At 39.5% G+C, this 11,345-nt stretch overlaps 2 protein-coding genes across 4 annotated transcripts in view; one reads left to right on the forward strand and one right to left on the reverse strand.

Annotated features, from left to right (window-relative positions):
• fam177a1 (family with sequence similarity 177 member A1) overlaps positions 1 to 3,288 on the forward strand; it is a 4,707-nt gene extending 1,419 nt beyond the window's left edge. The window contains exons 1-5 of one of the 3 annotated variants that reach the window (XM_019876155.1): positions 278 to 425; positions 822 to 1,001; positions 1,212 to 1,278; positions 2,461 to 2,558; positions 2,647 to 3,288. In XM_019876155.1, coding sequence (XP_019731714.1) covers positions 357 to 425; positions 822 to 1,001; positions 1,212 to 1,278; positions 2,461 to 2,558; positions 2,647 to 2,862 — 630 coding nt within the window. In that variant the 5' untranslated portion in view covers positions 278 to 356 and the 3' untranslated portion in view covers positions 2,863 to 3,288. Of the gene's footprint in view, positions 1 to 277; positions 426 to 821; positions 1,002 to 1,211; positions 1,279 to 2,460; positions 2,559 to 2,646 lie in introns of those variants that run through there. The other 2 variants (XM_019876156.1, XM_019876157.1) reach the window with 2 other exon arrangements.
• Positions 3,289 to 5,586: 2,298 nt separating this feature from the next.
• Positions 5,587 to 11,345, reverse strand: part of ppp2r3c (protein phosphatase 2, regulatory subunit B'', gamma) — a 10,131-nt gene continuing 4,372 nt past the window's right edge. Inside the window, exons 7-13 of the mRNA XM_019876123.1 lie at positions 9,363 to 9,495; positions 8,479 to 8,534; positions 7,370 to 7,445; positions 7,030 to 7,166; positions 6,070 to 6,207; positions 5,870 to 5,929; positions 5,587 to 5,790 (exon numbers count right to left, since the gene is read on the reverse strand). Of these exons, the coding sequence (XP_019731682.1) occupies positions 5,596 to 5,790; positions 5,870 to 5,929; positions 6,070 to 6,207; positions 7,030 to 7,166; positions 7,370 to 7,445; positions 8,479 to 8,534; positions 9,363 to 9,495 (795 nt within the window). The 3' untranslated portion in view covers positions 5,587 to 5,595. The remainder of the gene's footprint in view (positions 5,791 to 5,869; positions 5,930 to 6,069; positions 6,208 to 7,029; positions 7,167 to 7,369; positions 7,446 to 8,478; positions 8,535 to 9,362; positions 9,496 to 11,345) is intronic.

Consider the following 11,345-nt stretch of genomic DNA (forward strand, 5'->3'; position numbering starts at 1 on the left):
TCGCTGTCAATATAACAGTGGTCCCAAAACACATTTTATTGGGTGGTACAGCGATGTAGTTCAAAATAAATAAATAAATACTTCTACTACTACTACTACTAATAATAATAATAATAATAAAAATAATAATGAATTGATTTTTACGGCGCATATATGAACCAAGCCCCTCACTCTTCCCATCCCCATGAACCGGTCCGTGGCGGAAGAAAGGTTGCGGACCAATGTTTTTCGGGACAGTTCTGCCACAACAAATATGGCGGAGGTGCTCGCATCCAACTTGCATCTACATAAATGTGATATCTGTGTTTTCAATAAACAGTAACAACGTCGAGGTTGCTCGAAGAACCTTTCGTGATATGGCAGACTTGTCATTGTATTTAACCAATATAAACGTTTCATTGGGACGAACTATGGAAGGTAATAAGGTGAGTCCACGCAAGGGTTCGTTTTATGTTGTGGTTTCGTTTTTGATCGAAGTCGACTGACATGTTGTGATTCACTTCCTTAGCTTGCATTAGCCGTTTGAAGACGTCCCCAATAATGTATATTGATCGTTTTAATGCCAGTTTGGGATGATTCGTCGTAAGTACAATTAATTCAAACCATCAGTGACGTTTTTTCCCCTCGGCTTTTTGTTGTGTTTTTGATTTTGCTTTGTTATCGTTCTAGCCTACGTGGGCATATAACAAAGTGCTGCATATTTGAAACGTGAGACATAATGTCACCTGAGATTACTACAATGAAATAAAAAGCTATTGCCATTGGTACTACAATAAAAGATAAACAGTACATTAATAGGGCTTGTGCATGTGCTTGTTAAGAGTCAAGACGTGGTGGAAGACTTCGAGAGAGTGGAGATGGGCGACTCAGGTGCGAGGCAGGGAAGGGTTAAGCTTCCCCGCAGGACCATCTACTTTGCCAGTGGCGAAACAATGGAGGAGTACAGTACTGACGAAGAGGAAGAGGAACCTGTGGAGAAAAGAGTGGTTAACGTGGATACGGTAAGTCAGTACATGTCAATAAATTGCACTAAATGCACGTTGTGTGTGAGACAACCACTGCTCTCTGTGCTCAGGTTTAGATTGATTTACCTCATAACATAAGATGACTTTACATTTTTTCCTGTTTATCTCTACTGGTGATCTTGTGAAAAAAAGAAAACAAGCCTAATGCCACTTTGTTCTAAGATTGTCCCCACGTTTGTTTTCTAGTCGAAACTGACATGGGGCCCATATTTTTGGTTCCACATGTGGAGAATGGCCACCTCAACTATCTCAGGTAACACATCCCTTAAATAATGTCCACATGGACCTTTACATTTAACTACCATACTAGCAATCTGTATGGGGTGGGTATAAAAAAGTCTACAGACCCCTGTTAGCCAGGTTTTTGTGGTAGTAAAAATGAAACAAGATAAATCATCAATTGAGGAAAACATGGCACAACAATGACATTGCTAAGAACCGGATGTACCACTAAAATGATGGAAAAAAGCCCCCACTCCCCCTTTTTTTTTAACAAGAAAGAGTGGGCAATTTACATAAAAAGTGGCCACACTGATGGACTCCTCCCCCCAAAAAACTGAGTGTTGTCATAAAAACTGCGTAAAACAAAGTATTAGTTTGAGGTTGTGCATACTTATGCAGCCGGATTATTGTATGCTTTTTATATTTTCTCTTCAATGATTAGATTTTTTTTTTCATTTGAGTTGTGCAGGTTGAAGGTTATATTCATGATGCATTTATATTATTTTGATGATTGTTATTAAAGGATTTATCTTGGTCTAATTTTTTAAATACAGTATTCCAAAAATGTGAAATTTGAACAGGGATGGTTTGACTTTACAGTGATCCCTCGCTACTTCTTGGTTCGTTTATCGCGGCTTCAGTGCATCGCGGATTTTTTCAAACATTAAAAAAAATAATAAAAAAAATTTTAAAACCTTTTTTTTTTATAAATATACATGGAGTATACTACTGTATATGTTGCTCTATGTGACTCGCTGTTTTGTAGCTTCTCGCGGACGGTTTGCGGACTTAAAAAAAAGTTGTTTTTTTTTTACCTGTATATGTTAATTGGTCGCTACTTCGCGGATTTTCATTTATCGCGGGTGGTTTTGGTCCTCATTAACCACGATAAACGAAGGATTACTGTATATCCACTGCAGCTATCTTCAGGTTCTTTCTGTGCAGACCTCCTCAAGTTTGGAGTTGCTGGAATGTCAGTGCTGGATTAAAGACTTGCGTCAGCACTGTCTGAGAATACAAATCTCACAGTTTAGATATGCCCTTGTTGTGTTGTAGAATTATTCTCACAAAAAATGTTGATTTAAAAAAATATATATATTTTTTAGAATGAGCAAAATGCGAAATAGAATCGCCCTATTTCTGTCAAATCTCAACCAGATGACACGGAGACAATTTAGTTATATTTATTTTGTGTTGTGTGTGTGTCCTTTAGTGTGTGACTACATGGGAGAGAAACTTGCTTCTCTTTTTGGTATTACCGCTCCTAAATACCAGTACGCTATCGACGAGTACTACCGTATTAAGAAAGAGGTAGGTGAAATGCACGTCAGACTTGTTATTGTTGTGTGACTAGGCTCACAGCGATTGAAGTATTTTACACGATGATGTGGTCCCGCAGCAGGAGGAAGAAGAGGAGGAGAACCGTCTGGCTGATGAGGCAGAGCATCAATTTGCAGAGCAGCGAAAGAGCGAGAAGAAGGACCCGACTCCGGCAACCGTTGAGCAGCCTGAAGCGATAGGAGCTTCTTTTGTCAATGTTTCTTTTGACCACGAGCCTGAAGCGGCTCTCAACACTGCAGACAACAACAGAGCACCTTGTCCTCTCCCCTCCTGACAATCCAAAATCTCTTTACTTGCGACGAGGATGAATGCTAATCTACTTATTTGTAATAATTATTCATTAATAATAATAATATTTTTTTATGCTCGCATTTTGTTCAAACAGGATTCCGTTAACACGGTAGGAAACCAGGTTGATCTTACTGCATTGGCATCAGCGATTTGTCTCGAGCTTGATTTCTAAAGAAAAAAAAAATACATTTACCAACGGACTTTTTTGACAACGATAGCAGCAGCAGGGTCTTTTAACACTATTCAAAGCAGCAGCAAAAATGCAGATTTGTTGTTCCGTTTCAGATATTTCAGTGCCTATATGTTGTCTATGCATCTTGACTGTATGATGTCATCCATCCATCCAATCCAGAGGATTTCAGTTTTTCCATCAGATTTTCATTTCAACATAATAAAGCTACTTATGTCACTATTTTGTTCATTGTTTTGCCTCTGGTGACTGATAAAAAGCAATCGCATTATTATGAAGACGATAGGCAGTCCAATAGTAGACTTAAGAAAAGAAAACCTTTATTCGTCCCACAGTGGAGAAATTCCCAATTTACAGCAGCAAAGTTATGAAAGGAAGAAAGTAGAAGAACAAGAAGTATAGGAGTTGCTGTAAAGGCAGCCACTCTTGCGGCGCCAACTTGAAGTCATAACACTAACAAAATAATACAACACAGAGACAGTCATTCAATCTTAACCACTTTCACTAGTAGAGATTGCCATTCTCTTTGGCTGCTGGATCTTTCATAAATGCGTTCAGCGTGAAATTAAGATAACGAGACATGCATTATTTCAATTAAAAAACAAGACACATGCACGTGTTTTGTCAGGATTTAAAATGGCATTTTTCTCACACATCTGTTTGTGTGTGGCCCTATTAAGGCCCTCCTTCATTTAAGTTGCCATTTGTGCATTACAATATGAGAGCTTTCAAATTAATGCTATTTTCAACTTTTAGTCTTTATCCAACAAAGTGGTGGATTTCAGATTTTATGATTTCACTGAAATATATGGAAGCTGGTGCTCCAGGTTTTCAACTCCGGAAGGCCATTTGTAGACCCGAGCTTTATTTATTATTGTTTCTCTTCATGACAAAACGGACCCTTTCAAATGATCATTTTGAACCAAGGGGTTAAATCACATCTTGATCTGTTTCTTGATTTTAGATTGAAAGACGTGGCTGAAGAAAAAAAGTTCACAATTGACACAAGTGATATTTCAAACGTTCAAACAGATTTTCAGAGCCAGCTCCACTGTCATCGTCAATATTGACGTGCAGATGGTAGTCCTAGGTTTAGTAGTTTGTTTCAAGTGACCTTGAAGCTTTCGTCTCCCTCGCGGATACTTAACTGCCATAAGAGCTTGATTGAACTTCAATTTTTTGCTGCCACTAAGCCCGCCCGGTGCAGTTTGGTCATCATCAACTTGAAGTACAAGCATACACATTGGGACTTTAAACACCAGCACACAATACATACATCGACCCATTTGGAGAGTGAACTTCATTTATACTTAAAGACTGCAGCATTGTCAAGAGGGATATTTATTTCGGTAAATTCAGAAAGTGCATGTACTTTTATACAGTGAAAATGAGAAATATAGATCAAGATCTAAATACATCTTGCCCAGAAGGATCAGAAGCCACAAAGCGTTGAGGAGTGCAAACATCGAACACAGTTGTCCCCAACCACCGGTGTGCGGCACAGAGACAAACAAAAAAACGATGTAATTTTTTTGCAGCGCCTATATGTTAGTCTGTCGATGACCTCCCAAAGGTCAATATACGTAGGGCTGTTTGATTATGTGATTGAGAACCGTGATATTACAGTGGCCAGCAGGGAGCCATGAGCATTTTTACTCGACCAGACACGGTGACCAATAGCCAGTCGCGCCTTTCTTCTCTTTTTTTGGTTACCAAGTTGGAGACATAAACACAATGTAATAGTAACAAGTAAAAAATGACCGAATGTGCAGCTTATCTATTCTGACAAGTCCATCACCATCGCTTGTGTGGTGGTATTTCCACATTAAAATGGAGTAAATGACATTTACAAAACATCCATCCACCCATTTTCCGATCGGCTTTATCCTCACAAGGTTCGCGGAGGGTGCTGGAGCCTATCCCAGCTGTCTTCGGGCAGTAGGCGAGGGACAGCCTGAACTGGTTGCCAGCCAATCGCAGGGCACACAGAGATGAACAACCATCCACGCTCACAATCACACCTAGGGACAATTTAGAGTGTTCAATCAGTCTGCCATGCATGTTTTTGGAATGTGGGAGGAAACCGGAGTACCCAGAGAAAACCCACACAGCCCAGGGAGAACATGCAAACTCCACACAGGGAGGCCAGAGCTGGAAGTGAACCTCTGCACTGTGAGGTCTACGCGCTAACCACTGGGCCGCCATTTGCAAAACATTTCTTGGCAAATTCATTATTCCTGTGGGGACAATTTTTCCCTGCCTTATTTTCTATACTACATTTGTTGTACTGTTAAGTACTAAATTGAAACCATTTTGTCTTTTCATCCTTTCCATTTTGTTTTTAAAATGTAGTTCATGTCAATAAAATATTGAAGTATTCGAGTTACCTTCGTTTTCAGTTCATATGCTTTAAAACTGTCATAAATGTTTTTTTTTTTTTTTTTTAATAGCGTCACCCCTGTGAAAAAACATGCATTTGTGTGAACCATGGCATAAAAGAAGGCTGGGGACCACTGATCACTTTGTTTAGGAGTCATCATTATTGGCTGTGTTTGTGCTGTCGCTGTCATTGGCAACAGGTGCCTCTCTGTTCTCATATGTCCAGAAGCCATTGAAGTCAATCAGGATACTGGTGACCGTGTCACCCTGACAACTGTTTACCAAGTCCTGGAGTGTGATCTTATAGGGGTCTTTAGGCTTCACCATGTCAAAGATCTCATCCTGGACAGAAAGTACTGTCAGAAATTCATTGACAGGAGCCAAAAAAAAAAAAATGTTTGGGTTGTGTCTGAGACTTTACCTTGACATCCTGGAAGGAGACAGGGACTAGACAGTGCACTCTGATCTGATCCTGGATGGCCTAGCAGCAAAACAAACAAGAAATGATCGTACAAAATGCATGTTTACCATATGGCATTATGTGCAGATTTTGATAAATAGCATTTATATAAATAACACATTAACCGTAAACGTGATTTGATTGCATTTGATTTTTTTTACCCTGAAGAAATAGTTGAGGGAGAAGACATTGAGGTATCCTTGATTGTCCATGTCTAAAAGTTTAAAAATATACTGCAGCGCTGCTGGCTCCTTTTTGTTTTCCAAGGCCAGCACAAAGTCTAAATATGTCTTGTAATCCTGGTAAAAGAAAAAAAGTTGAACAAAACAATAACCAAGAAATTAGAATAATTTGAAATTCATTGTCATGCAGAATTCAAGTTTTTCACATTGAACGAAGAAATGTGCTTGCAAAGTAACCTGCCAAAGAAACCACGAATGAAGATTATGTTGATGAGGAGAGTTTAATTGTTTTGCGTTCCCTCGCAAACTTTGCATGGTAATGCAAAGGGCTTTTTTGGGGGGGTTGCAAGGGACTGTAGCATTCAGCGCAGTGGTTCTTAACTCATTCAATCCCAGCCATTTTCACTGGAGCAACCCCTCAATCCCAGCGTTTTACTGGATTTTGACCGATCTTGCAAGGCCCACAGAATATTTGGTTCTAATGCTATATAAACTTTTTATAAAATTTTAAAAAGACGTATAAGTACGTCTTGTGGAATGAAAGAGTTAACCTGGGTTCGATTGAACCCCAGGGGTTCGGTGAATCGGTCTCAGTGGTTCGACGAAACCTCTGCCATGGAGGTTACGACACACCCGACTCAACATGTCATTTAGTTATGACACACCTGCGTGAAAATGCTCCATCTTTGTTACTTTCATTTACCCGGACGATGAACCGGAAGTACAGAAAAGCACATTAAAAAAAGGGTTCCCTTGCAAAAAAAAAAAAAAAAAAAAGCTCTACGTGGGAACGCAAAAATATGTGAGCGGCGGCAACACTTTGCGAGGGAACGGAAAGTTGTTTTTTTTTTCCGTGTCACTTTAGGGGCTCTGTACTTTAGTGTGTATGAATGGCCCCAAAAATAAATAAATACAAAAATAAGAGTCCAAGAAATGTACCATTTCTCCATCGTAAGTGAGGCACTCCTGAAACACTCGCTCAAGGAAGACTGAGGTGAGCGTGGCTCTGCCATAACGTGACAGCTCCTCCTTGCTCAGCATCCCGTTATGGTCCTTATCCAGGTTGAGGTACTGCCCTGTCACACAAAGACAAAAATAACAGTGAATATAGGCATAAAAGCCAGGATGTATATTGAATTGATTCTCCACCATAACATGTAAACGACTTTGTTTTGAAAGGCCACTGAATACAATGTAATGCATACATATGTCCATACAAAATTCAAACATTGGAAATAAATAATTTGTGAGATAATAAAAAACGCAGATGCTCACTCACCGTAGACTCTGAGAGCTGAAGGTGCCGAGAACCAGTTGGACTCCTGACTCTCTTTCGACAACTCCTCATCTCTTAACTGGAAAAACAGAAGGACAGGCAAATGAAGCCGCAATTCGTGAGAAAAATATACATACGGTTGCAAGAAAAAGTAGCGAGAATTAGTTGGATTTCTACATGTGCTGTCACCTTCATCTCAGTCATAACAATTGACAGACTACTCTGAAACGATTTCAAGGCTTTTTACGGAACAAACATTGTCAACATGATTAGCATTGTCAAAATCAGCCATCGCAATTTGTTTTGGGTTTGATATCTCACATTGCAAATGCTAAATTTATCTATTTTGCAAACTATTTGCACATGTTGTCTATTCTCAAATTGCATTGACTAATGTTAACCATAAATCCCCCGCAGTCAAGAATTGTGAGCTTGCATGGAGCTGAAAAACACCCTGACTTGGTTGCCAACCAATCGCAAGGCACACATAAACCAACAACCATTCACACTCGCAGTCACACCGTGGGTCAATTTCGAGTGCCCAAACAACCTACGAACCTTAAGGTTGTCACAAATCAATCAAGTATTTACCAAATGCAATAGAATTTATCTAAAAAAGGTTGGATTGGCAAAACAATGCACAAACATATACTTGATTGACAGTTAAATTAAATAGGGGTTAGAGCGCAACCAGCATGGGAACAACTAAGTGGATGCACATTAAAGGGGAAGTCAACCCAATAATTTTCTTGCCAATATGTTCTTTGCGCCTTCACTAGTCGAAACTTTCTAATATTGTGTTGGTGGAATATAAGTTAAGCAGCAAAAGCCACCCATTTTCTTTCTGTCAATTGAACACGACATCACAGTTGCTCAGGTGTCAGGTTACAACCAATCACGACTCACCTGTTTTCTGAAGCTGAGCAACTGTGATGTCATTTTTGGTCAAGAGTTAGTGGCAAAATGGCCGCCCATATTCTTCTCAATAGAAAATATGGGATTGACTTCCCCTTTAATGGTATTAAATTGTACACACACACACACACAAACACACACACACAAACAATCTTGGATAAAACAAAATTAAAAATTTAAAAAAAAAATCTGTTTACCTCTAATAAATCGTCCAGAAAACTGCAAGCCAAGATGTCCTGGATTTTAATCTTTCCTTAAAAAGAAAAATACCAGTACCTTGAGTATAGAAAAAAACCACACAGGTTTTCTTCATTTTAATTGTTGTTTCAGTTAGCTCTGAAAAGGAATATACTGTATTTGTGATGTTTTAGTCCTCCTGGTAAATTATTTTTAAAAACATGATCGCTATTGCATCAACATATTTCTTTTACTGTATATGTTCTGCTGCAGTTGCTTCAAAAGACAGGGAAGCTTCTTTTTCTTTGCTTTAATTGTTCATTTTTACACTTTCATGTACCATATTTTCCACACTCTAAGGCGTACCTAAAAGCATTAAATTTTCTCAAAACCTGACAGTGTGCCCTATAATCCGATGCACCTAATATGAAGAGATGCATATTATGGCTGGTGCGACTTTTATTCATGAGCGACTTCTAGTCCGGAAAATACGCTATGTGCCGTGTATGTGATGTGGGAGCACATTCTCAAAGCCGTTTGGCTCTGGTGTAGCCGGACAGAATCAGCCCTACGTACACAAACTGTATTGACTTTATATGTAATTGTGTCGCGAAAAAAGCCCAGCTAACGTTCGGCACGACTCTCATATGCTCGTTTAGCAAATGTTTAGTGCATCTTGTCAACAATGGAGCTATTTCCGTGTTTGTTCAAACATGCCTGCCTCCGGGTTGCATCTGTGATTGGCTGGAAATTTCACATAACTTATACTGAGTGATGAAAGCTATTTTGAATTAAATAGATAAATAGAAAATTCAATATATAACACATATTGTAGTGAGTTTTATAAATGATTCAAATTCAGTTTCTGATGATACATATATCAGCCTATAAATACGTGTCTCACCAGTACGAAGCGGGTCAAGGAAAAAGAAAAACTTGCGGACAGCAGTACAGACATAAAAAGAGTAAAAAGACTTCTCCAGTCCATCCAGCTGAGGTAGTGTGGGGATCAACTCCAAAATATAGTTCTCCAGATCCTACAAAAAATAAAAATAAAAAAATCAATCAATCAATCAATAAAAAATAAAAAGTCAATCTTTTTATATTATTATTATTATTAGCATTATTATTATGACTATCATCCATCCATTCAATTCTTCATGGCTTATTAGGGTCGCAGGTGAGCTCAAGCCTCACATTCACAGCTATGGACAATTTAGAGCAGGGGTGTGAAACTCATTTTGGTCCCGGGCCACGTTGTAATTACGGTTTCCCTGAGAGGGCCATGATGACTGTGAATTTTGTAAAACCATATCAATGGTTAATCACCTCCACATATGACATATTCAGTGCCCAATAAATTGGTGAATAACTAGTTTTGAAATCAAAGATCAAGACTAATGGTTTGTTCAGCCATTGTTTACATTAATCAGAGATGAAAGTGGACTTTTCTGAAAATTCCGGAATAAATAAATAAATAAATAAAGGTGTGTGTGCGTGTGTGTGCGTGCGCGCGCGCGCGCACACGCACGCACGCACGCGCACGCACTTGGCCGATCACGCATGAATTAGTTTACACAAAACGCTATTCAAATACTCGACATTCAATGATTAATCTTCCTTTTGTGTTCACACGTGTACCCTTTGTGGCTTCCATTCTGGCCGAAATTTCGAAATCTCCAAGATATGGCGAGGCCATGAGAATGCGAGGCAAGGGTATTACTGTTGTGGCGACGCCACTCAAGCTAAGCGAGCCTCAGCAATCGATATTCCGCTGCTCTCTGCTGAGCGTGCTTCAGCGCGAACATTACGCAAGCGCGTCTTTTGATTTCAACCAATCAGCGTCGACGCAAATGACGTCACTCACGACAACAGCTAAGCTAAGTTAGCCGAGACGACACTCGAAGTCGGACGGACACGATTTTCTGCCAATCTGTGTTTTTCCCTTTTTGGCCCAATATTTTTTTTACTACAACTGTCTTGTTGACGGCGTCTTTTATTCGTTCCACTGGGGTTTAGCAGGTGTGTTTATAAAGAGACGAAAATTGTTTGGGGACTATCCCCCACAGTATCCCCCACCTTCTAGTTGAGATGGTATAACCCAGGGGTGTCAAACGTACGGCCCGCAAAGGACTTTAATCCGGCCCGCGAGATGATTATGTAAAGCAGTGGTGTCAATCATACGGTCCGTGGGCCGTTTAATCAGGCCCCACAGGATCACTTAAAAGTGAAGAAAATGCATAAAAGACACAGAATAAATATTTTTAATAAGGTGCAATTCATTGAATATCCGCTAGGGGACACTGTTTTGATCAGCGAAGAAGACAACAGCAGCCTCAGTCCATCACTGAGACAGACCCATGACAGCAGACGCTCCAGGGGTGTCAAACGTACGGCCCGCAAAGAACTTTAATCCGGCCCGCGAGATGATTATGTAAAGCAGTGGTGTCAATCATACGGTCCGCGGGCCGTTCAACCAGGCCCCACAGGATCATTTAAAAGTGAAGAAAATGCATAAAAGACACGGAATAAATATTTTTAATAAGGTGCAATTCATTGAATATCCGCTAGGGGACACTGTTTTGATCAGCGAAGAAGACAACAGCAGCCTCAGTCCATCACTGAGACAGACCCATGACAGCAGACGCTATCAATAGCACTCTCACATTTACACATTTAATAGCACGCTCCTTAGTTTGTAAGGTGTAGGCAGGGATTACATTTAGATTTTATATGCACGTGTAAATGGTTTAAAACTTCCTTTCTTTATAAATCTCGTTTAATCTTAAAGTGCATTACTATATTTTTCAAAACCAATTACTTGTTAAAGTTTGTACAATCAGTGGGATCAGTTGCAATGCATATATGTGAATGATAAAAGTAAATT

The sequence above is a fragment of the Hippocampus comes genome, unplaced genomic scaffold, assembly GCF_001891065.2.
Source record: "Hippocampus comes isolate QL1 unplaced genomic scaffold, H_comes_QL1_v1.1 scaffold252, whole genome shotgun sequence".
Taxonomy (NCBI): Eukaryota; Metazoa; Chordata; class Actinopteri; order Syngnathiformes; family Syngnathidae; genus Hippocampus; species Hippocampus comes.